Source organism: Ursus maritimus, unplaced genomic scaffold (genome assembly GCF_017311325.1).
Source record: "Ursus maritimus isolate PB19 unplaced genomic scaffold, ASM1731132v1 scaffold_19, whole genome shotgun sequence".
NCBI classification, from domain to species: Eukaryota; Metazoa; Chordata; class Mammalia; order Carnivora; family Ursidae; genus Ursus; species Ursus maritimus.
The window spans coordinates 38,929,896-38,957,060 of NW_024424341.1; the positions used below are offsets into that span (position 1 = coordinate 38,929,896).

Below are 27,165 nucleotides of genomic sequence, written 5' to 3' on the forward strand. Positions count from 1 at the left end.
AAACTTAAAAAAATAGATACATCTTTTTTTTTTAAATATAGCATGCATACATTTCAGACCAAATGCTAAGACCTTACCCATTAGGGAAACACTAGAACAGTGCTATCTAGTAGAAGTTTCTATGATAATGAAAAGTTCTTTGTGCTGTATTAATACTCTAGCCATTAGCCAAGTGTGTTCAGGAACTGAGAAACGAAATTTTTCATTTTAATTAAGTCGGCACATGTGGCTAGAGGCATCATGGCATTAGGAGCATATCCCAAGCCAAAGCTATCTGTTAGTACAGTTTAACATTGCTTTGGAGGGACCAGCAATACATACCAAACATAAACGTGAGAAGTAAAAAATATAACAATTGGGAAGGAGGAGGTAACTATTTGTAGGTCATGTCATTATATACCTGGAAATCATAAGAGAATAATCTGAAAAAAAATATTACAGGCAGTAGGAAAACTCAGAAGGTAGCAGGGACTAAACCCAAAATTAAATAAGCAGATACCAAAATATTTTATTTTAAAAATTTGTCAAATTGAAATTAATAGGGGAGGAAAACCTCAAATGTGCCTTTTTAAAAAGCCCTCCTTGGCAGTCCCATTCCACTTCCTTTGTCCATTTACCACCCAGCTCTCCTGGGACAATTAACCTTTCTTCCCTCCTTTCTCCCCCCAGCCCTTCCCCAATCTTGACTGTCGCCTGTTGCATTGCTTCCCGTTTCACTGTAGAGGGGAACCCACTGCCCTCCTAGGTCCTCTGGCTGGGGTCCTGTTGACTGAACTGACAAAAGACAGACTAACAAGAGAAAAGCATCCAAATTTATTTAATACAAGTTTTACGTGACACTGGAACCTTCATAAGGAAATGAAGACCGGAAGAAATGGTTAAACCCGAGTGTTTTTACACTAGATTTGACCAAGAGTAGAAAGTCATGGAAAAATATAATACGACCGAAAGGCATGAGCTAGGGTGAGTGAACCGGGGCGAACTTAGCTAGGCCTGTTTGTTCAGACTCCTGTCCCTCCATCTCTGGAGATAAGGATGTTCTTTCCTCCGGGAATAGGGAGTACAGCTCTCACAAGAGAGTCTTACGACCTGCTTTGGGGAAGAAGGGAGAGGGCAGGGAGTCCTTCGTGCACCTGCCATCTCTCAGATTCCTTCCGCTTCAGACATTCAGTATGCCAGTGTGCCATATTTGGAAGTAGTGTATTCCCAACCCTGTCAACTGAGAAAGGAGAGGCAAGCTGAAGACACCTTCCGTGTGCTTCCACCCCACATCTGTCCGGATGTGGCCCACATACACCAACTTGTCCCCCTGCGTGTGGGAGACCCCCTCCCCTGCCTTCTCCCGAATTACCTCACTCCAGCCATTGAGTCTCTCTGGCCTTCTCCCGTCCTGGGGGTGGGGGAGGCTGCTGGAGCCCCACTTTCTCTTTAACTGCTGTCCCACTGTTCTGCTCACCTTCATGCCCAGACTCCCCCCCCAAAAGTTTGTGGGCCCGTAGTCTCCGTTCTCTCTTCCCACTCTCTCTCTCGAGCAGTCAGGCTTCAGCCACGGCACCGCTCTTAAACAGTTCTGGTAAAAGTCACTGATGCCCTCCAGGTTGCTCACTTTAGTGGTCATTTCTCAGTCCTTGGTCTCCTTGGGCTCTTAGCGGTTTTCCTTGGCTCTGGGGCGTGGGCTCTCCTGGATCTGCTCCCACGTCTCCAGCTGATCTTGGGCTCCTCTACCGGCTCCTCCCCAGCCTTCTGACTCTGTGTCGGCAGAGAACCCAGCCCTTGGCTCTGGGTTTTTCTGTCCACTCTCATTTCTAAGAACAATCTTATCTATAGCTTTAAATACCACCTCTGTGCTGGTGGTTCCCAAATGTCTGTCCCCTGCTCAGACCTCTCCCCCGAACGCCAAGCTTGCGTAGACAGCCGGCTACTTGGCCACCTGAGTTTGGATGTCCAGTGGGCGTTTCAGACTTAACAGGTGCAACATCAGCCACCCGACATCCCTGCCCTCAGGTGTTTCTCCTGGCGTCTCCGTCTCTGTAAATCGCAGCTGCTTCCTTCAGTGGCCTGGGGTTCTGCCCTCACACAGTCCTGGTTCTCAAGGCCCACCTTACAGCCTTAGGAAGTCCTTTCAGGTTTCCTCTGACGATATCTAAAATGTGATCACCTCTCACACCCTTTATCCCCACCTGTTATTTCGGCAGCTTCCTTCCCGCTCAGAATCCTTCACAGTCCAGCTCAGCATGTCTGAAACCACACTCCTGACCACCTCCCTCTCCCGGTCCCCGCACGCACACCTAGCTCAGAGTACAAGCCTAGAGTCCTTGTCACCTGCCAGGATTGGGTGTGTGACCCCACATTACCTCTCAGACCACTCTGCACCACTGCCCCTGACCTTCCTTGCTCCCTCAAGCTCAGATGTCACTGCCTTCCTCTTGTTCTTCAAGGTGTATGTGAGCTGTCCTGTCTGACGGGCGGGCTCTTCTGCGCAAGGCTCACCGCCTGGCCTCATCTTTGTTCAAGCGTCCCTTCATGGGTGTGTCCTTCCTGACCCACCTGCAAGACCGCAGCACCACCCCTCCCTCGCCACCCCCTTCTCTGCTTTATTTCTTATATTGTACTTGTTTACTAGACAAGTAAATTCATCCCTCTGTTCTACATTATAAATTCTATGGAAACAGAGATTTGCGTCTCTTTTGTTCCCAGCTCAGTCTCCCCGCAGGTGAATACTTGTCGCTTGTTGGTCAGTAGCTGTTTGTTGAATGAATGAATGAATGAATGAATGAGGAAGATAGAGGTAAAAAGAGACCTGTGAGAAGCACAGGATCCAGTGGGGGCTGGGTTAATAGTTCAGGCAAAAGGCTCCTCCTTCCCTCTAATTGATGCCCTTCCTTAAAATCATCATTTTCCTTTTTAAAAGTGCATTATTCTTTCTCATTGAAACATAAACCCCTTGGGATCAAGGACTGAAGTTTTACAAAACCTTTGTTTCCCCAGCAAATAAATGTTGAGTGATAATGAGAGATCATTCCCATTTGGCTAAAAAAGCACTCCTGTCACTCAATGTGTGCCAATTTTGTACAATCTGATTTTATGCTAATATTTTCCACCGTTATTGTCATATTGGCTCGGTATTACAGATTTTGCATATCTTCCCACTGAACGAATGCTCCTGCTAAGCAAGGACTCTAGACTAAACAGGGCAGCTCCACAAAGTGGTGACTTCAGGTGGTACCAGGACTGGCGTGGCTTCTGTGCGAGCCCGGCGGGTGCACGGTCTCCTCAGTAGCCGCCTACCCTGCGCCCACACGCCGCTTGGCAGCTACCGCACATGAAGGCATTCATCAGCTCGAGGGCAAGAGTCGTTCCATTCCAACAGGTGGACAGGACTCTAACCAGACCATAAACCGTGTATGTGCCATAAATATATTTGCTAAGGGCATGATTCCCGGTGCAAAACTTCAAGAACAGCTGTCTTATCGTGAGCTGCTGTTGCCTGGTGAGATGCTTTGTTACCTACTTCTGAAACAGGTGACGTGTATGAGGTTAATCTTTCCATGGCTTCCCCACTACCGGCGGCCTCGTTATTTTGGGTGCAGTTTCTGTAAAGAAAAGTTGTTTACATGAGATTTCAAAAAACTAATGAGAGGTTTCCTTTGGCAGATTTGGTGTCATTTGTCTAAAAGGGGTTGTTACATTTTGTGTGTTTCTAGGGGATGCAAATTATTAATTGTGAGCATTTTTTAATGCTTTTTCCTTTTAGTACTTTTGTTAAATTACTATATAAACTACTGCTTAAATGGTGTTGGCTGTACAGTTCCTCAGAAATACAATGCTTTTGTCTTTCTATTTCTTTCTGTCATTATCTTCAGAAAAGATGCTTTCATTCTCCCTGTGGAACTGATGCAAATTAAAATATGAAGTATTTGTTCATTTTGCATTCTTCAGAGGGTAGCGTCTACTGGTGTGCGTTTTCACTGGCACAATCCAGCAGGCAAAGTATAAATTGCTGTAAAACTGGAAAAGTGTTTGAATGAGTAAAGCAGATGTTCTCTTAGCATGAAGCAGATGTAAAACTTGCAAGTGTCTGTCTAATAAAGTCTAGCATTTGCTTCCATACAGCTGGGGCCAGGATTGCCAATTAATCATGTTTGAATGCTTTTTTACTAATTAGGACCCCCTCTGTTCTTTACACATTCTGGGTATATTAAAGAGAGGGGTGGAGCACAAAAGCTTTCTACCTTTGTACTGTGAGCAGTGGTTTTTTTTTTTTCTTTTTTTTTTCTCTTTCTCCCCCATCTTTTTGAGGTCAGTCTTCTTTTATCCTTAGAACCGTGTTGCCTATGAAGCCCCTTCATGTAAATGACTGATCTAGCTCTCCAGTTTGATTTGGGGATATAGGTTTGACATTAGAATATTCCATTGAAGACAGCCGTACTTTGAACACTTCAAGGCAGCTGGAGAGAAGAAAAGGAATGTAATTAGACTTAATGGGGTTTTTTTCCCCCTTACTTGCACGAACAAAAGCTAACGTTTGCTCAGTTAACATCAGTTCACAGCCTCTGTGGCTACTTGACCAAGTAGGAGTGTGAACATTATGGAAACAAGTGATACTAGTTTAGGTTTATGTTAAGAAAAGCAATAGAGCAGTTTTTCTCAAAAATTAGAGATGATTGGATTAACATGACTGCTAAGAACTGACTTTACTCCTGTGAAAGGTACAACACAAATCAGTAGCAAATGCAGAAGCTAGAAGAGCTCCGTCGTTGTATATCGTCCTTTTTATAAAGCAGGTGTGCTGGTGAAAGTGAATTTCAGAACCTGACTGGGCCTTTTTCCGTGTTTGATTTCCCCGAGATTAATCTGTTTTCTATGGAAGGAAGCTCATTATATAAGGTTTGCTCCTCTACCCCTCCCTCCCGGTTTTTTTAAAAAGCGTGAACAATGATAAAGCATAAGTTTGTTTCTCAAGGTCGATAATTGGATATTTATACTCAGATAACTGAGTACTTCTTCAATGCTTTATTCATGAATCAATAGATAATACTTTTTTAAAGGGTAGGAGAAATAAGGGTAGAAGAAGATACATGAAATAATTTCAGGCCCGACAATAAATAGCATGAGTGGTTGTTTTCATGAAATGTTTATTACAGTTTGAAAGATAGTTGGAGGCAGGGGGAAAAAAACAAAGGTGTGTTAAAAGAAGCTTATCCCCTAGAATGTACCATGTTTTGTGTTTAGCATCTTCCCCCAGTAAGTCTGGGTTTGTAGAATAGGGATCTGCTATGGTAGGAAAAACAGCGATGGAAATACACTTTAGACAATGTGTGCCAGATTCTAGGGCCTGGCATCTTGAACGCTGGTGTAAAAAAATCTGTAATGACAAATTATCATTTTTATTCATTTATACTGCCATATATATATATATATATATATGAAATACTGTATCTAAGAATATTAATATGATTATTCCAGAATGTCTTCCCCATCCTCACCACCAATTGCCTCCAGATTTTGTTAATGATTTAAATTTTAAATTTCATAAAAGCATCTTACAACCGAATTGGCTAATAGCTGTCACTTTCAATTTTCAGTTCTTCTAAAATTGAGTACTTATTTAAAAGCAGTTTGCTATTGTATCCATTTGCCTTCATGAGCATCTTTCCACCAGGGTGACACTTGGCAAACTAAAATTCACATGTAAAAGGTCTGCCCCGTTTCACTCAGAGTACCTTATATTCTTAGAAGAAACAGAAAGTTATTAATCTTATATAATACTGTTAGCTTTTAGGTAGGTGTCTAATGCAATTATAGTTCCTTTCATTTGGGGGATTTTTTTATACTGTCCCTATTTTGATTCTCACTAATATCACATAAGATTGGTGATTTTTTTTTAAGTTTTGTGTGAAATAAAAGAAAAACTTAACTGTGAAGCATCAACGTAAATGGAACTACTTGTCTCCATTTTGTAAAACAGTTTGTTACGGAAAGTTTTAAACATCCACAAAAGTAGAGAGAATCGCATAATAAACTCCTGTAATTCCCACCCAGCTTCAACAGTTACCAGCCTTCTATTGTTTTGGTTTGCCAAGATTTCTTAAGACTATATTTTGAGAGGTTTTTTTTTTCTTTTAAATTGTAGTTTTGGATCCTGTTTCTGCAGTGACAATAGATATTTTAAAAAAAACAAAAACAAAAAACTAGCTCATGTAAACCCAGTAGACCTAACTTTATTTCAGGAAGTGGAGCGAGAAATCTCATTCAGAACAGAATGTGGGCTGTATTACTCCTACTACAAGCAAATGCTGCAGGCTCCAACCCTCATGCAAGGTAAGGACGACTAACAGCTTCATGGGATCCACTGCATCCTTGTCAGTATTTCAGCCGAACCTACTTGTGCACTAAAGCATTTTAAGTGCTTTCTAGAACTTGTGTACAGTTTCTTTAAACTTGTGTAGTTTTTCCCTGCTCAAGTAACCAGTGTTTTGCTCTGGAAGAAGTTCTGTGATACCTAATGTGACTCTCCTCTCGTCCGCTCTACTCCATCCCAAACCTCATCTCTTTGCAGTTTCTTGGTTTTGCTGCTGTTTTTTTCTCATGATCGTTTTGGAGAAGGTCTTTGCAAGTGAAAGGAGTATTGTCTAAAAACAGCAGGCATTTTGGTCAGACAAAAATTACAGTTGTCCTTCTTGTCCCCAGTCTCCCCATTTGGTCCTTTATTTTGCAGTTGCCATTTTCCCACATTTTCGCTGTCTGTGAGTGGTTTAGCGCCCATAACCTTTACCTTGACTCCGCTAATAGAAGCTCCAGAAGGCTCTCTCCTGCTTACTGTGTGCTTACTGTGCTCAGCACGAACACGCATGACAGAGACGTTTGCTGGGCTTGGCTTGGATTCCGATATGTTTTTGGCAAGAATCTTTCGTGGGTGATGTTTTGCACTTCTAATTCTATCACAGTGGGAGACATGAAATGTTGCTTATCTTTCTTTTTGCGCCCTAAGTATTAAACAGTTCCTGTGTAGATTGCCAGGTTCCCCCATAATAAGGTTATTACCCATTGGCCTTTCACTTAATGGTTTTAGCGGCCATTGATGCTTATTGCCTGTATCTGTTATTTCAGTAGTTACAGAAGTGACATTCTGCATTGCTCTTGTATTTGTTAGCTGCAACTCTGTTATTTAAGAAACCTTTCTCTCATCAACTATTTGATGACTTTGAGGTCCAGTTTATACAACAAAGGCAAGATAGGTGTTGATTTTCTTTCCCCAAACAGTTGATCCTCGTTATTCATGGAGTCCGTATTTACAAATTCACTTACTAAACCTGTTTGTAACCCCGGAATCCGTACTCGTGGTGCTTTGGCAGGCATTCACGGGCTTGTGCAGAGCAGCGAGAACGTTTAGTCACCTGGCTTGCATGTTCCCAGCCGAGGTGGGACGAGGTGATGACTGCCGTCTCGTTTCAGCTCTCCTTCTTTTCACAGTCTACCTAGGGCCATGCTTTTTGCAATTTTCTGCTTTTCGTTAGTGATTCTGCAGTCTGAAATGGCCCCCCGCATAGAGCTAAAGTGCTGTCTGGAGTTCCCAAGTGCACGCAGGCCGTGAAGAAGGCATACAGAGAAAACACGTGTTAGCTAAGCTTGGTTCAGGCATGAGTTAGAGTGCTGCTGGCCATGTGTTCAGCATTAATGATTCACTCATATATGTGTTAGGGAAGGTGTCTTTCTATGGTCATGTGTCGATTGGTTGATGATAATGCATGACCAGAGGCTCATAAGAACATAACCCTGTATTTCCTACAGGGCTCAGTATTGCTAATTCAGTGTTCACTGCAACTTTTTATGGAACATAACTACTGAGAACAGTGAGTCAACAATGAGTCTGGCAACTGTGGTTTGCTTCTCTAGCATTCTTCTCTAAAGCAGTGGTTCTTAAGGAAGGGCAGTTGTGTCCCCAGGGGACATCTAGAACATCCCGATATGTTGTCGGTTGTCACAGCGAGGGTGGGTTGGGGAGGGTTGTGCTGCTGGAATGGGCAGAGGTGGGGATGTTCCTAAGCATCCTGCAAGGTCTCAACAACAAAGACTGATCAGGCCTCAAATGTCAAAATAACAGTAGTGTTAAAGTTGGGAATCTCTGCTCTTAAAGGTGAATAATGAGTATTTTCTTTCAAATTATTCCCACAAACTCAGTGGTTCATCTGTTTCGTTTCCTCTAAGTCATTTGTTAAGATCTTCCTACTAGAAAATTTCAAACATGTAAAAGGTTAGAGAGAATCCTCTGGTGGATTTTCACATGTCTATCACTAGCCACCACAGTTACCAACTCATAACCAATCTTGTCTCCTCTCTACACCCCATTTTCAGACCAGATGATTTTGGAGAAACTCCAAGACATCCTATTTCTACATTTGTAAATGTATCATTAATATATTTCTCTAAAGGATGGCAACCCCTTTTCTAAGTATTACCACATTACTATTATCACACTTAAAGCACAATTAGGAGATTTCTTACTATCAAATATCTAGTCAGTGTTCTCATTTTTCTGATTGTCTTCCAGAGTTTTAATATCGTTTTTGAGATACAGATAAACTCCATGCATTGCAATCATTTGCTCTGTCTCTCTCTCTCTCTTTTTTTTTAAGATTTTATTTTTAAGTAATCTCTACACCCACATGGGGGTCGAACTCACAACTCCAAGATCAAGAGTTGCTTGCTCTACTGAATGAGCCAACCAGGCACCCCTCTCTCTCTTTCTTTTAATCTATAGACGTCTTTCCATCTTCTTTTCTTGTAATTTTTTTGTTGAAAACACAGATTCATTTGTCTGATAGAGTTTTTCACTTTGAGGATATTGCTGGAACCCCACGGTGTCATTTCATGATTCTCTGTTGCCTGCGTCTCCTGTTGACTGGTAGTGGGATCTAGAGACTTGCTCAGGTCTAGGTTCTGTGTCAGCAGGAGTGCTTCCTGTGTGGCGGTGCACGCTTCCACGCTGGGGGCACGTGATGCGCACTCTCTCTCTTCGGGTTGAGACTGATCCATTAATAAGTTCTCAAGTAGCCTCTCACCTAATGGGTTAGCACTGTTGGTGATCATTACCTGAATCTGTTAACCTCATAAGGACTATAAAATAGAGGATGTTGTCAGACTTCTTAATTTTTTTCCAAGCTGATAGGTGAGAAATGGTATATCTCACTGTAGTGTTAATTTGCACTCCCATAGGAGAGGTTGAGCATCTTTTCATACGTGAAAGGACTGTATGCATGTTTTCTTCTGTGAACTATCTCTTCAAACCTTCTATTAATTAGGTAGCTTGGTTACAGTGAGGCAAATGACCTCAGTGTAGCCACGGAATTCTATTAACAACAGGTTTATTTCTTACGTTTATTATCCAGCCCCTATTTGGAACCTGCTGTTGTCATGACAGAGGGAAATAGCCACACTGTGGGTGGAAACAGGCATCATCTCTTATTAAGGGATGTCACATCCTCTCACATGCTATTGGTCAGAGCAAGTCAAATGGCCAAACCCATAGGCTACTAATAGCCCCAAAAGAGGTACTGTCGGTTTCCTGGCAGGAGGGCAGAGTGGGGATATAAGATCCTCTTGGCCTAAATTTCTGTAAAAGAACATACTTTTTTTTTTTTTTAATAGTACTCACACAAGTTATAGTTCGCCTGTATTTGTGTAAACATGTGAACGTCCATCAAGTATACAGTAAGCTCTCTGAGGGTGGGACTGTGTTTTTTGCTTACTGTTGTATCCCCAACGCCTAGCACATTCTCTGGCACACACTAAAGAATCTATGAATAATTTTAAATGAATGATTTACAATTGCAATTATTTTTTTCCTGATCTTTCAAATATCAACCTTAGGTTTTCATGGCTTAATATATGATAACAAAACTGAGTCTATGAGGACAATTAACCTTCTTCAACGCATGAATATTTACCAAGAAGTTTTTCTCAGTATTTTATATAGAGTCCTACCCATACAGGTATGTTATGTTCTGTGTTGTTAATATCACACAAAAGTCAAAATCTGCTGTTCAACTTTCATAGATGTTATTCAGATCTTTCACTGGCTTGGTAGAAAAGCAACAAAATCCTAATTTCCTCCAGATATGTTGTAAATTTTACTTTTTATATATGTTTTTATAAGACATTTTTTTACATATAGTTGCATCCTGGCTAATAATTCATGTGTGCGGTCTAGAGGCTGATACATATCTTCATTTAGAAACATGTATTCACTCCTCCCTTAACTTTGAAATTAAAAAATTGGAAATTAGCAAATCACAATGACCACTTCGTGTGAATGAGGCAATACTGGACACAGTTAGATGTAAAGCTTGTCTAAAGAATGAAGTCAGAGTCCTCCAGGCCTCCCTTCCCTCTCCCACTCTGCTAGTAAGAAGAAAGGCTGCCAGCACTTTTGCCCAGAAAGGACTGGTGTAGGCTTATTGCTTGTAATTAACACCCAGTTGCTGAATATTACATTTCCACTGTCATACTTTTTGTAATTTTTTTTTTTTTTTTTTTTGTAAGTAGGCTCCACACCCAAGGTGGGGCTTGAACTCGCAACCCTGGGATTAAGAGTCACATGCTCTTAGCAACTGAGCCAGCCAGGTGCCCCTCACTGTCCTATTTTTTAAGTGACAATGAAAAGGTAATAAGGGCTTCCATAACAAATATTTTTTATTGTTCATTTTTCCAGAAATATTTAGAGCCAGTTTATTTTTATATTTACACCTTGTTTGGACTGCAGGCGATCTATGTCACAGCCCTATACATAACCAGCTGGCTGCTTAGTGGGACGTGGCTGTCGGGGCTTCTAGCAGCGTTCTGGTACGTCACCAACAGGTGAGTTGCAATCAGTGTCCCTTCTCCCTTCCTAAGATAAAAGTGAAAACGAGGGTTCTTGATTTCCAGTTCAGAGGAAGTTTTTTGGCCACATTGGTTTGTATGGGAGTATTTTCTCTTTGGTTTTCCTTGTGGTGTTTACTTGTCTTATTTAGCAAGGTACAAAGTCCTACTTATATATATATTTCCAGCTGAGGAACAAACCATTGAATGACAAGTCAAGAGAATCATCATATTAACTCCAGTTCTATTACCAATTGGATGTGTGATCAGTATTTCTCTGGCCACATATCTCCTCTCTTAAAGACATTTTATAGTATCTTTACTGTCAACCTTAGTAGGGTTGTATGTGGCTCATATTAGCAAAGCGTAAAGCACTGTACAAATGCAAGGAGGTTTTTATAATATTTAGTTAATATCTATTATTCTTAATACTGGAGCATGAAATAGCATTTTTTAAAAAGATTTTATTGATTTATTTGAGAGGAGAGAGAGAGAGCAAGCACGAGAGTGGGGAGGGGCAGAGGGAGAAGGAGAAGCAGACTCCCCACTGAGCAGGGAGCCCAACACAGGGCTTGACCCCAGAACTCTGGGATCATAACCTGAGCCAAAGGCAGATGTTTAACCACCTGAGCCACCCAGGCGCCATGAAATAGCATTTTTTTTTAAGACGTAGTCAAGATACGTTGAATTTTTTCTTGACCTACAGTAGCAACACCAGTGTTCAGTAGGAGTCTTAAAACTTCAGCACCAAGTTCTAATATCGATTTTATTTTAAAATCCTAAGCAAATTACTTATTATAAACTTATTGAGTGCTTACTTTATGCTAATCACTTTACAAAATGCTTTATATATATTCTTTTAACAATCCTATAGGGATAGATATTATGACCATTTTAGAGATGATGAATTTTTTTTAATTAAAGATTTTATTTATTTGAAAGAGCGAACGAGCGCAAACGGCAGGGAGGGGCAGAGGGAGAGGGAGAAAGGGGAGCCTGCTGAGGGGCTCTATCCCAGGACCCTGAGATCATGACCTGAGCCAGAGACAGATGCTTAACTGATTGAGCCACCCAGGCGTCCTAGAGAGATGAGAAAATTAAAGTTTAAAAGGTTAAGTTATATATGTATACATATATATATATATATGTATATATATATAAGTATATATAAGTTATATATATATATATAATACACACATACACACATACATACATATTACTTGAAAAGTAAAGGTGTATGTATATATAGATAAAGTCATACACACACGTACACACACACACACACACACACACACACACACACGGCCCCAGCTTAGTCTCCATCAGATTCAAACACCGACTATGAAAACACTATTATGCTACCTCTTAACATGTTAACATAGTATCCTTGCTAAGAGTAAATGAAAGTCAAATTTGTTGTTCTGTCAGGAGGAAACAGAAGACATTTATTGAATGCCTTCTGTGTGGGGATGTTTCTTGGTACTGGGTGTACAAAGGTAAAAACTTCGCTATACTTACCATCTGGTGGTTCACATTCCAGAGGGACAAGACGCTTCTACAGATTATTCTCCATGACAAATTTAAGATTCAGATTTAAGCAGCAAAGAAATAGAGGGAGAATGCGACATGCCGCCAGTCTGCACTGATGAACTTCGAGGGAAATACAGGTTCGAGGCAGTTAGGCACAAGTGCATATTCCTGGGTTTTGGAGGCACCCCACCATGGCTTGGAGCCCAGTCTACCCCTTAGCTAGCTGCGTACCTGGGGACAGTTTCCTTACATTTTCTCAGTGCAACTTGATGGTACGGGGATGATAACGGTAAGGACAAATCATTATTTTTGAGAACCGATAACCAGAATCTTAAGTATATTTAATGTCCTACATCTTTCGCTTTAGGAAAGCTTTTCAAATAATTATAGCAAAAATTATTCCTGTGGCCGTTTGTGTTTTCTGTGTGCAGAATAGATACCACAAGAGTGGAGTTTACCATCCCACTGAGGGAGAATTGGGCTCTGCCGTTCTTTGCGATTCAGATAGCAGCAATCACGTATTTCCTGCGACCAAACTTGCAGCCTCTTTCTGAAGTAAGTTTTCGTAATACTTTCTTTATTTGTTAATTCTCAGTTTTGTTGAAGAAGCTTCAGAAAATGTGACGTGCATGGTGTCCCATCGTGTGTGAATAGTTCTCCTTCCGTGACCAATCTTTTAACTTGAGTTAAATTAAGTTTTCCCTTTCTGAGCCCCTTTCCTACTTTGCAAAGAAAATGTTTTTGTTTTCTATGTTAAAAATGTCCTCTACATAATCCGCTCTCAAATAGTTGAGCAAACCCGCACACAATTTCTGCAGAAGTGTCAGAATCCTTAAGCCATTGCCCTTGAGATGTGATTTGGTGCATTACCGCCTCCGTAACACTGGGGAGTACACACACCTTATGTGAATATTTATATGCCCGGTGTCACTGTAGGGTATTTAGAGCTTAAATAACAAATGCAAGGGTTTTCCAGAGCAACAGTTTATGGTTTTTCTATTTGGTTTATAGAGATACTGGCTGCTCTTGAGAGAACTTATCTGCAGGGCTCTTTATTACTAGAGACGTGGAAATTATACAAAGGTTTTCTTTTTACAGAGGCTGACACTTCTTGCCATTTTCATATCAACTTTTCTCTTTAGCCTGACATGGCAATTTAATCAATTTATGATGCTGATGCAAGCATTAGTGCTGTTCACACTGGACTCCTTGGACATGCTGCCGGCAGTGAAGGTAAGCGTTGCTCTCTTCTCTCATTCGAGGTAGTCGTCGTTGAGTGGTTTATATCACAGGAGTTCATAATGCACACATGCTTAGCGGTAAAGTCAAAGCCACCTCTGAGTTATAATGTAGGTATGTTGTGGTCAGTTGAGGTTGAGTAATCCGTGCAGCCTAGTTGGACCATCTTAACTTTTATTCTGTTTATTCTCCATTAAAGATGGATTTATCTGGAGCACAGATGTCTAGATCAATTGTCCTTTACGGAGATGACTTAAATTTTAAAATACAAGATAGCTCTTGCAAAATGTCTTATTAGGTATTGCCTTTGTCCCCCAAGGAAATCAATAGGTATACCACACCTTTCTGTGGTACTTTATAACATTTTCATAGTAACATTTATCAAGTATGAAATGGGAATCCCCATTGCCTGGACCAAAAAAGGCCACACGTGGGACGGGGCCATTTTAAGGAAGCCGTTGTTTGTCTCACAGCGTGTGACAGCCGTTGTGTGCTGCTGTCATTTCATGGCAAGGTGTTTTTCACATGCAAGAAATGTGTTATAATGTATTGTGGATGCTTTAAAAACTGTTCATTGTTACTAAAGTAACAGTAACTTAAGTATCATAAGATATTATTTCTAATTCTAAAGCAGCAAGACAGTGTAATAGAGAAGAGTGGTATACATTTATTCCATGTCAATAGAGATGCAGCAATCTTTAGAGCCTGGCTGCATCTGAATTAGAAAACATGACAGTCCACCAGCACGTATACCTTGTCCGTCTGCCGGGCAGTGGACAGGCACGACAGAGACTCGCCACCGGTATAAGACATTGTGTGTGTGCTGCGATGGGAAGTAAAGATGTGGACAGCTAGAACAATTAGATGTCCGTATGTCTAGAGAGGTTAATTGGTAACAATAAGAAGCGCTAGAAGTCTAAGCAGGTTCTTTGTAGGCTGGAGAGGTTCCACAAACGTGGGAGACCATCTGGGCCACAAATGAGAAGAGTAGAATTTGGATGGAGTGCTGGGGGGCGGATATAAAGGTAAAATACAGGAAGGAGAGCAAGTAGGTAGAGCAAAGGGAAGTGTGTGTGGTGTGTATGTAGGCCATGTATATGCTATTAAGTAATGGTAATAGAGCTCCAGCTTCCTCAGAAAGCCTTGTGTACAAATGAAGCTGAGTCTGTTTATATTTGCTTTTCCTGTTTTGTAACCTCTTTGGATTTTGGTCATGGTGACGTGTAAGCTACGGGGAGGGGATGCCTGGATGCCTTTGCATTTCTCCAAGCCTGCTCTCCTGAGCCGGTTGGTCTCCCTTTCTCTCTTTGTATGTGATAGCACGTTTTCCCCCTTTCTAGCAAGTACTTTCAAAAGAACTCTGTACGCTGTCACATAAAAAATAAATACATCGAGCCATTTTGAAAACAACTATATAAAATTTTTCTGCAGTGTAATTTCACAGAAAAGCCTAGAAATGTGTTTTCTCTTTCACTGACACTCTCACCTCTAGAGATTTAGCCTAAGGAAATAATCAAACGTGTTCATTTTACTTGTATTGTAATAAGGAAAAGCTAGCTGGAAACAACCTAAGTCAAGAGCAATAGGGTATCAGTAAATAAATATGGTATATCAATGTAACAGAGTGTTATATAACCATTATCTTCCCTCCCTCTTTTTAAAAAATAAAACACATATGGGGCACCTGGGTGGCTCTGTCAGTTAAGTGTCCAACTCTTGATTTCAGCTCAGGTCCTGATCTTGGGGTCGTGGGATCAAGCCCTGCATTCGGCTCTGCCCTCAGCGTGAAGTCTACTTGTCCTTCTCCCTCTGCTCCTCCCCCAGCTTGCGTACTCTCTCTCTACTTACCTCTGAAATAAATAAATAAAATCTTTCTAAAAAATTAAAATAGAAAAAATAAAAGTAAAACACATATAGAGAAAGTGAACAGTTTCTGAAAAGATATACATCAAAGTATTAGCAGTCGGCTGACTGTGATTGATGAGACTGATGTACTTAAATTCCTTTTGTCCTTTAAGTCTTTTGAATTTTTCTGTAATGAACATATATTACTTTTTCTATTTTTAAAATAGAAAACAATAAAAGATACTGGTTTGGCACAAACACACCACAAAACAAAAGAATAATACAGGTAATTCACATTGTATTCAGTTCTACACTTGGTTAAACTTTTGTAGTTGAAACTATGTTAATGTTAGCAGCAGTAGTTGTAAGTATCAAAACTTGAGGAGGAACAGTATAATAATGAAAGAATCCTGGGTTGTAAAGCCAAGCTGCTGCTATTGGGTATGAAAATAACTAGCTCTTTAAAGTGATTTAACTTCTTGGAGCCTTCGTTTCTTCATAAATTGGAATCACTGACCTCTAATCATGTCAAACGGGAGAGTCAGAATAGTTGGTGTAGAAAAAGGTAATGCAATTCAGAGTCTGATGTGCTGACAAGTAGCGGTATCCTCTTCAGTACATTTCCTCTTTTCCTGGGTGATGGAAAATTGCTTGCCATCAAAAGCTCAAGTTTCACTGAGAGATGTGTCTAGGCTTTTAAATATAGAGCAGAATAGTAGGTGGTATAAAGCATATATCTTGGCTCCATTAAAGAATATGGAAGCTAATGAAGTTTTATAAAGCCGTTGTGAAAACAGCAAGATACGTGAATGAACACTACATACGAGGATAATCTAGAGTACTCCATGTGGTTCCAGACAAGATGGAGTGAATGCCCTTGTCCCTGTTCCTCCCGCTTAGTACAGCTAAGAGCCCTGGATGGTGTATATAACACGCACAGAAGAGGATTTCGAGTGGGGAAGAAGCGAAAGCAGGCTGCTTCGAGCCCTGGCGCCCAGAGGAGGAACACGGCAGTGAGGCCCTTGGATTTTCTTTTTCCCCCATATATCCCAGAGAAGGTGCTGGAAAAGTCAGCAACCAGGAAACGGCAAAGGACCCAGTCAGAAGCCCCAAGAAAAGCCAAAGGACCAGGAAAAGGGAGGCAAGATATCTCTAGCAAGAAAGAATACATTCAGACATTATCTGCAGTACTTCGGCCAAACAGCACGGAAAAAGACTGCAGCTTCACTCCTCCCTCCATCAGCAGAGGGCCAGTGGGGAAGCCAGACTTCCACACTCACCCAGCTATACCAAGCTGCTCACTTTCTGCTAGGGCTATGCCGAAGTCTGCTGGGGAGACAGCGCTTTCACCATCTCCCAGAAGCTTCAGTGAAGGCCACGTGGAGAACCTTCAGCCCTCATCCAGTGGTCATGAGATATCCCTTCCCTTTCCTGACAGGATGGTGTCAGAAAAGATCAACAGAGAGGCGCTCCTGGGTGGCTCAGCTGTTAAGCGTCTGCCTTCAGCTCAGGTCATGATCCTGGGACCGAGTCCCGCATCGGGCTCCCTGTTCAGCAGGAAGCCTCCTTCTCCCCCTCACACTCCCCTTGCTTGTGTTCCCTCTCTTGCTGTCTCTCTCTGTCAAATAATTAAATAAAAATCTTAGAAAGGAAAGAAAGGAAGGAAGGAAGGAAGGAAGGAAGGAAGGAAGGAAGGAAGGAAAGAAAGAAAGAAAGAAAGAAAGAAAGAAAGAAAGAAAGAAAGAAAGAAAAAGAAAGAAGAAAGGAAGAAAGAGAGAGAAGGAAAGAAGAAAGAAAGAAAGAAAGAAAGAAAGAAAGAAAGAAAGAGAGAAAGAAAGAAAGAAGAAAGGGAAAGAAAGAAAGAAAGAAAGAAAGAAAGAAAGAAAGAAAGAAAGAAAGAAAGAAAGAAAAGATCAACAGGGAAGCTGCGGTTTTAACTATGATTCAGAAGTAACAAGCCTCCCTCTCTCCCTTCACCCACCCCCCTCCACACACAGTGTCACTGAAGGCCATGGGAAGAACAATTTAATGAGGCATCCTTTCTCTTCTCAGCCAGAAGCCTTGTAGGGAGCCTTAACTTTCACCATCTCCCAGCAACGAGACACCCTTCTCCCCTGTCTCCCAAAAGTCGATGGAGGTCAAGTGGAAAACCCAGACATCTGACAGCATCTGGAAATAAGGAAGCGGCATCCTTCTTCGCCCACTGCCCTAGCACTGGTATGGTGTCAGAGGAGGCCTGCCGACACAAATTTTAAAAAAATCCAGAGTCCCATAACAGAATACAATGCAATTGAAGATTACTTCTTATACTAAGAACCAAGAAAATCTCTCTTGAGTGAAAAGAGACAATCAACAGATGCCAACACCAACACGCAGAAGTTGGATTATCTGATGAGGAATTTAAAGCAGCCATTATAAAAATTTTTCATGGAGCAATTACAAACACACCTGAAACAAATGAAAAATAGAAAAATAAGGAGCAAGTGGGAATTTTAGAGCTGAAAATCTCCAATAATGACAATTAAAAACTCAGTAGATGGGCTCAGCAGGAGAATGGAGTGGTCAGAAAAAAGAACCAGTGAATTTGAAGCTCCAACAAGTTAGAAATTAACCTAATTTGAACAAGAGAACATAGCCTGGAAAAAAAAAGAACAGAGCCTCAGGGACCTGTGGGACTATAACAAAAACTCTAACGTTCTTGTATTCAGAATCCCCAAAAGAGAGAAAGAGCGTGAGGCTGAGAAAAGTATTGAAAAAGTACTTTTTGAAGGAATGTTTGGAAACTTCCCAAATTTCACAAAAGATAGGAACTTAACAGAATCAAGAAGCTGAGCTAATGTCAAACATCAGATCTACCACTATAATCTAGGACTTTCTAATACACAGTACTGCTCAACTTTACATTCTGGCTGCTCACCAGCAACGTTTTTTGTGAAACTAGGATATCATTACATTTGTAAAAACTGTGCAATCTTGTTGTAACTTAAACTGTCTTTTTTCTAGAACTATGCCTATTTGATATAAAAAGAACTGGCAACACCAAAAACACCATAACTCAAAAAAGGCAGACAGAAAATTGTTTTATACTTTAAAATGTATTCATGAGTGATTTGTTATCCTTAAAGAAGTCCTACAAATCAGTAAGAAAAATATTTATACCCCAGTAGGAAAGGGAGCAAAAAAATACTTCCTAGAAGGAAAAGTATCAAAAAGAATAAAATACTTAGGTATAAATTGAACAAAAGAAGTACTTATGCTTATACTCTGGAAACTACAAAACATTGAAAGTTTTAAAGACCTACATAAATTGGAAAGATATCCCATGTTTATGGATTGGAAGACACTATTGTTAAGATGGCTGTACTCCCTAAATTGTTGTACAGATTCAACACGATTCCTCTCAGAATCCCAGGTGAATTTTTTTGCAGAAATTGGCAAGCCGATCTTAAAATTCATGTGGAAGCTCAAGGGACCCAGAATAGCGAAACAATCATGAAAAAGAGGAATAAAGTTGGAAGACTCCCACTTTCCAATTTCAGAACTTACTTCCAACCTATAGGAATCAAGACACTGTGATACTAGTAGACGGATGGACATAAATCAATGAAATAAAATTGAGAGACCAGAAATAAATCTTCAGAAATAAACAGTCAATTTGATTTTCAACAAGGGTGCCAAGATAATTATGGAGAAAGAATAATCTTTTCAACAAATGGTGCTGGGATAACTAGATATCTACATGTGAAAGAATGAAGTTGGACTCCTCTCTCTCACCATACACAATAATTAACTCAAAATAGATCATAGACCTAGTTGTAAGAGCTAAAAACTATAAAACATTTATTTTTTTTAACTATAAAACATTTAGAAGACAGGAATAATTTTTCATGACCTTGGGTCAGGCCAAGCCTTTTTCTAAGGATCCAGCACCAAAAGCACAAGTGACTAAAGAAAAAATAGATGAATTGGACTTCGTCAAAATTAAAACTTTTGTGCTTCAAAATTACCATCAAAGTGAAAAGACAACTCACAAAATGGGAGAGAATATTTGCAAATCCTATATCTGATAAGGCAGTTCCAGAATATATAAAGAACTCTTTCAACAATAAAATATGGGCAGAAGATTGGATAGGCATGTCTCCAGAGAACATATGCAAATGTCCAACAAGCACATGAAAAGATGCTCAGCCTCCTTACTCATTAGGGAAACACAAATCAAAACCAAAATAAGATACCATTACCCCCCCCCCTCAGATGGCTAAAATCTAAAAACAACAACAACAAAGACAGATGATAACAAATGTTGGCAAGGTTGTGAAGACGTTGGAAAGCTCCTACATTGCTGGTGGGATTACAGAATGGTGCAGCCATTTTGGAAAACAATTTAGCATCTCCTCACGTGTTAGACACAGAGTTACCATGTGATCCAGCAATTCCACTGCCACGTACATAACCACGAAAAATGAAGACATATTCACGTAAAAATTTGTACATGGATGTTCATAGCAGCATGAGTCATAATGGCCAGAAAGTGGAACCCACCCATATGCACATCACCTGATGATTGGCAAGATGTTGGGGAGATGATGAGGTTCTCTTAAAATTAGATTCTGGTGATATTTGTACAACTCTATTAATACTAAAAATCATGAATTGTACACCTTAAATAGGTGAATTTTGTGGAATATGAATTATATCTCAATAAAGCTATTTAAAAAGAAAAGCCATTTCTTCACTAACCAGTAATTGTGCTTTTAGAAATCTGTCCTGAGGAAATGCTTTCGTTCATTCATACCTCCCATATTTATTGAGCCACACTGTTCTGGTGGGCATTGTTTTAGGTGCTAGGGGTACAACAATGAACAAGTTAAGGAGCTACAGTAGCCCCCCCTCACTTATCCACAGTTTCATTCATGTGCAGTCAGCCCCGGTGAGCAGCAGATAATCCGCCTTCTGACATACGGTCAGTAGTAGGCTCACGCTCTGTCACCAGGCCTCTAGCACTCACCTCCCTTCATCTTATCACCTAGCTATTTTACCGTGTCCCATCATCACAAGAAGAAGGGTGAATACAGTAGAAGAAGACATTTTGAGAGAGACCACATTCACATAAATTTTGAACAGTACATGGTTATAATTGTTCTATTTTATTATTTGTTATCATTGTTAATCTCTTACTGTGCCTCATTTATAAATGAAACTTTATCACAGGGATGTATGCTGTGGACAGGGTTCACTACTATCCATGGTTTCAGGCGTCCACTGGGGGTCTTGGAACATATCCCTGGCAGATAAGGGTGGATGCGTGTAACCAGATGCAATGATCTGAGGATTTTTTTTAAAAGGATGTTCATAACATTAATTTCAACAATAATAAAAAGCAGGAAACAAATGATTCACTGGCAGACAAATCATGGCATCTGGTAGAATGTTATGTAGCCATTTAAAATTAAGTTTTCACAGAAGAGTCATTGATGTGAGAAGGTGGTACAATATAATGTGAAATAAGGAAAATGCGACATGAAATATCATACACCGCTATGAAATCAATATTATTTCCGTAGGTAGTGGTGTTGGATTTTGATTTTAGAGCCCACCTTTCTAGCCATTATTGTTTCTTTTTATGTTTTCCTGGATTTTCTAAATCTCTACAATAAAATATTCTATCTTTATAACCCTAAAATCCAAGTTTCTGTTAACACCAACCAAAAACACGGAACCGTTGCCTTTAAATTTTTGATATAGTTTTGTTTCGAGGTGAAACAAAACAAAACAATGAGGGAAATCTGATTTGCTGCTGAACAGACGCAGAAGTTTTCATACGCCAATAAGAATGTAGAATTGTCCAGTTTTAGAGACGAAAGGAAGTATCAAGTGTGGGGCGCCTGGGGGGCTCAGTCGGTTAGGTGTCTGTCCGACTCCTGATTTCAGCTCAGGTCCTGGTCTCCGGGTCCTGGGATCGAGCCCGCTTCTGGCTCCGCGCTCAGCGGGGAGTTGGCTTGAGGATTCTCTCCCCCCCCCAAACACTCTTACATTCTCTCTCTCTCAAATAAATAAGTCTTGAAAAAGAAAAAAAGTATCAACTCTTTCTTAGAGGCTGTCATTTTTTGTTTGTGGCATTTTTTCTGTGTTCAAATGGGTTGAGTTTTGCTTCTTTTAGTATCAACCTGTCAACAGTTCTACACCAAGAGCTGTCTTTAGTGAGCGCTCATGATACGCGAGGCATCACCACGTCGGTCCTTACGCCCGGCTTTCGCGGCAGCTCTGAAGCAGCGGTCGGCATCCCTCTTCTGCCGCTGGGCCGCGTGCCGTGCTTCAGGGTCGCGCAGCAGGTGTGTGCCCGAACGGGCGCTGTGCGCAGGCGCTCTGCGCCGCCTGCCCCGGACCCGTGAGGCGGAGGGGGTCGGAGGCGTCGCGCCGGGAGGACTGGGCAGTCTAATGGCGTTCAGCACGCACCCAGAAAATGAAGCAGGAGAGGACACAGGCCTGAAGGGTGCAACATTCGGCAATAATAGAACTTGAGAAAATTACCGTAGACAGTAACTGTAAAAGAATTTAGAAGAAAACGGAAGGCTGCGGATCGCATTTGCTCGTTTCCAGAATACGTGTATGCCGTTGTTTGCTTCATATTATGTTTCCTTCTTAATTAACGTCACAAAGTTTAAAGTGCTGTGTAATTAAAAGGTAAAGAAACAGGCTGTAAATGATTTCCTTTGGGGGACTTTTTTTAGACTGAACTACTTGAAGCGAGGTGTGTTATTGGTGACTCAGGCTGTAGCCAGCCCGTGGCCAACATGTCAGCATGTTGTGGTCTCTTGATAAAATCCATTTCACCGTCTGATCTTTGCTTGTTGCAGGCGACATGGCTGTACGGCATCCAAATGACAGGTTTGCTCCTGGTCTGCATCCTTCAGTTTTTTAATTCTATGATTCTTGGATCATTGCTTATCAGTTTTAATCTTTCAGTATTAATTGCAAGAAAACTTCAGGTAGGACATTTTTGTGTCCTTAATGCAATTTTTTTTTTTAATTGTGTGGTTGGTTGGGCCTTATTTTCATACAGTGCACAAAGGAAGTTGTCTGAGCAAATTCCCACTGAAAAGCACTGAGGGCATTATTCAGGTGTTTTGTGAGGGGTTTTACATGCATGGTATAGCATTTCTGTTTTCTAGCTTTCTGATGTGCCATCCCTTTGTTTTGACATGTTTCTTTTCTTAGAGAATTGGCATCTTAGTTCAGGGATTAGCCAAAGATGCTTATTTGAATGCCATCGATAGGAAGTTGAAATAAAAGCAAAAATCTTCAACTTTTTTTGTGTGTGTGAATCCAAGAGTAAGAAGAAGGTGTTGCTTGGGGAAATGTTCGTCGCGGTGTCAAGTTGGTGGACACCGTACTACTGATGTGGTAGCCCTGCTCTTTACCCCTCGTTCTGTACCATGGTCTTGATTTTTAAGTGAATTAAAACTAACTCTGAATTGTGAGAAGCCAGAGACATACACGTAGAAATAAGGGGACACTTCCTAGAGTGTCACGTTTGAAAACATTGACCTGATTCTTTTGGCTTTAGTCAGTAATTCAAATTTCTTAAAGTTACATGAGATTTAATTAAGAGTCCATTGTTTTTCTTCATATAGCGTCACAAAGCCTGTTTTCTTTCTCATAAGCATATGAGAAACATTTCTCATAAACACTTTTATATCAAGAAGCTGTTTTACTTTCTGCTTTGGAAAGAATAAATCCTTTTTCTTTTGGAGTGAGAGCTGTCATGGACAAGCTGTCATAACGACTTTTAAGAACAGGCTTTAGTTGATTATCTAAAACAGTAGTTCTCACTCATCCTTCTAACTCTAATTATAAATAAACATCACGAATATTTAACTCTTCAGATATTATAGTTGATAATCTTAAAATTATCTAAGGGTTATAAGAAAACTATTATGTGTCAAAGAGCACAATTTACCTTTTTTTATACTGATAGCTCTTTTATTTAATTGGGTTATGGCTGTGTCTGTGCTACATGAATTAATGGATCAGTGATCACAAGATTTGTTCAGTCAGTGTATTCTGAGTCTCTTCTGGCAGACTCCATACTCTGGTTGCAAAGGTCTTAAAAAAAAAAAGAAAGAAAGAAAGATGGGGACAGTTTTCTGATCTTATGAAGCTTGTTATTAAGGAATTCATTTACTCTTATATTAGAAATTTATAAATATTAAAACATTGTAATCTCATAAAAACTTGGTTATATTTTCCACATATTTTCTCTATGCTGCATGATCAAATGTTTTAAATCCTTAAGTAATCCCATCTTAAATGTTTATGAACTAAAGAATTGAAACTCAACTGTTTTAATTTCTAGAAAAATCTGAAGACTGGAAGCTTCCTTAATAGGCTTGGGAAACTATTGTTACATTTATTTGCAGTTTTATGTTTGACACTTTTTCTCAACAACATTATTAAGGTAGGTTAATAAAATGACCTTTAATTCATATTACTACAGAATTAGCAGTTTTACTTGTAACAAGCTGTGCTTTAACTTTGTTTCAATAACAGTTGTTTTCTTGATTTTAGTCACTGATTTCTGTTCATCCTTTGTTAAAGATTTTTTTATCCATTTGACAGTGGGAGCATGAGTGGAGGGGGGTAGGAGCAGAGGGAGAGGGAGAAGCAGTTTCCTCGCTGAGCGCAGAGCCTGACGTGGGGCTTGATCCTATGACCCTGAGATCATGACCTGAGCCAAAGGCAGCTGCTTAACCGATGGAGCCACAGGCACCCCTGTTCACTCTTTAATTAATGTTCTAACTTGAACTCACTTTTTGAGTTAAACTTTTTAAAAGCTCACCTTTAAAAGCACTGAACAAGTGTTTCTCTAAACTTAAAAAATTCTACTTTTTAGAGAGCATTTTCTTACACCATGGTACAAAAAAAAGCGGACATGATTTTTACTGGGTAAAGTTAAATAAACTGGCAGGGCGTCTGGCTGGCTCCGTTGGTGGAGCATGTGACTTTTGGTCTCGGAGTCATCAGTTGGAGCCCCACATTGCGTGTGGAGATTACTTTTAAAAAAGAGAGATAAATTAACTTTACTGTCAGAAGCACAGTGATTTATTAAGATGATTTTGCCCCTTCTAGAAGGCTGGTTTCAGGACAGGAGACATCTGCATGTACATGACAGACTCCTTCTCTTCCGTAAGAGAATGGCAGTCCCTCTTCCTGTCTGTCGACTATCAAAGACTCACTCATCCAGGCGCATTAAACACTTCCACTCCGGGTCCTTGTCACTATGTTCTTCAACTCCATACAATTCAGTACTTATCAAAAGCTTATTTGAGCTGAGCAATCAGCATTTCTGAAGGGTTGGCTGAAAGATACGCAGTTCATCCATTCCCCCACTCTAGATATTCAGTGATCTGTGCCTGGATTAAGTCAGCAGAGAGCTGCCTGCCTGGACCATTGATTCTTGACTTCCCAAAGAATAACATCTATTGAATTGTACTTGATGTCTTGCCAACTACGTACAATGAGAGGAATTAGAAAAAATCTTCTTTGAGGCTCCTGCTGTTTTTACTGTACCCATGAGGAAAATTCCTCTTGAGTCTCAGTTCTAGGAGTGTTAGGATCTCTTTTGAGCAACTGGTTTGTTTTAATCTTAGAAGCTGCGCTTTTATCTCCGTCTGCATTTGCTAGTTTGATGCGTGAGCCCAGATTTATGGCTCATCTCGAGCGAATGTATTTTATGTACTAACCTCACTTCCCGGATTCATTGTCTTCTCTTTTCTGTCTTCATTTTCCTTCTGACAGGATTTCTTCACCCATTTCTGTTATATGGATTTTTATAAGCCATATATTAAAAATAAAGTTATGTGCATGATAATCACTAATGATGCGCCCTGGCATTTGTCGGTTCCCCCGGACGGCCACCGCGGGGGCGTCGATTGTCTTTGTGTGACTGAGTCCTCTATCACTTGTGTCTGCAGACAGAAACCCCAAAGCCACACAGGCCCTGTGGGCTCTGTATCTGTTTGAGGTTTCAGATCATCATATTATTGGTTTTCTGATCAAAAAATTTGTACTTTACAGGGCCTCAGCCCTCTCCCTCTGCCGAAGACCGAAGAAGCTCATCTTTTATCTATTACTTACATGTAAGATGGTTGGAAAAAATGATTCTGCTAAAAAAAAAAAAAAAAAAAAAAAGGAACAGAGGGAGCTTGAAAGTCCCCGTGTTAGAATTCCTCAGTTCTAACAACTATTGAGAATATTCGCTAATTTTATAAACACATGTGCACACAGTCCTTTGAAACTGGACACTGAATATATGTATTCAATGGGAAATTATCAGGAAACCATGCCTAAGGCACTAATAACAATTTTCATTTCTCCCTCCCTGACAGAAAATTCTTAATCTGAAGTCAGACGAACACATATTTAAATTTCTGAAGGCAAAATTTGGGTTTGGAGCAACAAGGTAGGACTGAACTTAAAATTTATGTTTGCTTTCTTTATATTAAATCAGCAGGGACTTTAAAACTTAATTTATCATTATGCCTTCAACTACTAATACCAGGCTCATTTTGAGGAAAAATTTGTGGTTTATTTATCTTGTACTGAATTTAATACTTTGCTTTCTTTTCATTTGTTCCCTAGAGATTTTGATGCAAATCTGTATCTGTGTGAAGAAGCATTTGGCCTCTTACCTTTTAATACATTCGGAAGGCTTTCAGATACTCTCCTTTTTTATGCTTACATATTTGTTCTGTCCATCACAGTGATGGCAGCCTTAGCGGTCGCCTTCCATAATCTCAGGTACGGCATGTTGCAGAAACCTGTCCTATGCTTTAATGAACTTGTTCTTGTGTTGCAGAAAAATTGCAGTTGAAATTCAAAATATCAGGCACAGATAGGCACAAAATATCAGGCCCCCTCTGTTCAGCTCAGAGGGGGATCATAACCAGATGAGAGTGGACCCCACACTCCGTAGTTAAGGATCGACCAGCTAAGAGACAGCAAAAAGCAGGCAGTGCAGTCAAGACTGGTCTGGGAACAAGGTCCTCTTTGAGCCAGTTCTGCATTGCCCTTATTATGGAATGGGGATACTCAGAAGACCTACTCTGTAGGGTTCTGTGGGGAGTAAATAAGTTAAAACAATAGTACTTAGAATGGTGCCTCGCGTAGGATATTTTGTAGATTTTAGCTGTCATTAAGCTGGTATTATTACTGACTCATAGTCTCTGTTTCATTCTCATTATTAGTTTCCTATTGTTTTTCTACCTTTTGTCTAGCTGCCTTTTTTATTGCTCGTGAAATATCAGGAGTTAACCATTGTTTGTTTAGTTGCATCTTGCTAAGGGGCTTATAAAGTTGAGGTGGACCGTTACTATTAGCATCCGCCAAAGTCTTCAGTAATAATTGACTATGTCTAAAAAACTTAACATGTTCACTAATCTGCTAAAAGAAAGAGTGGGGGAGTATAAAGACTTTTTTAAAGCCTGTAGAATGCCTACCTACAAAGCTGATGGAGGTTTTTGCATTTACTATCCATGTTAAATTGAAAGAAAATTAAGTGTAAGAAATTGAAGCTACTGTCATTTGTGAAAACTTAATGAAGCTCAGAAGGAAGCCCTTTTCTCTGTAGTTATCTTGCCAATTAAGGTGCTGGTGATCTGTGATTCGCAGCCACCAGAGAGCTGTGCTGGG

The 27,165-nt window shown here is 40.3% G+C and overlaps 1 protein-coding gene across 4 annotated transcripts in view; it reads left to right on the top strand.

Annotated features, from left to right (window-relative positions):
* The window catches only part of DPY19L3 (dpy-19 like C-mannosyltransferase 3), a 67,146-nt gene that overhangs the window by 19,402 nt on the left and 20,579 nt on the right, over positions 1-27,165 (top strand). For 3 of the 4 annotated variants that reach the window (XM_040633687.1, XM_040633689.1, XM_008689050.2), the window contains exons 4-12: positions 6,231-6,321; positions 9,871-9,992; positions 10,712-10,857; positions 12,822-12,945; positions 13,489-13,623; positions 22,332-22,463; positions 23,831-23,932; positions 25,863-25,936; positions 26,116-26,274. In XM_040633687.1, coding sequence (XP_040489621.1) covers positions 6,231-6,321; positions 9,871-9,992; positions 10,712-10,857; positions 12,822-12,945; positions 13,489-13,623; positions 22,332-22,463; positions 23,831-23,932; positions 25,863-25,936; positions 26,116-26,274 — 1,085 coding nt within the window. The remainder of the gene's footprint in view (positions 1-6,230; positions 6,322-9,870; positions 9,993-10,711; positions 10,858-12,821; positions 12,946-13,488; positions 13,624-22,331; positions 22,464-23,830; positions 23,933-25,862; positions 25,937-26,115; positions 26,275-27,165) is intronic. The other variant, XM_040633688.1, reaches the window with a different exon arrangement.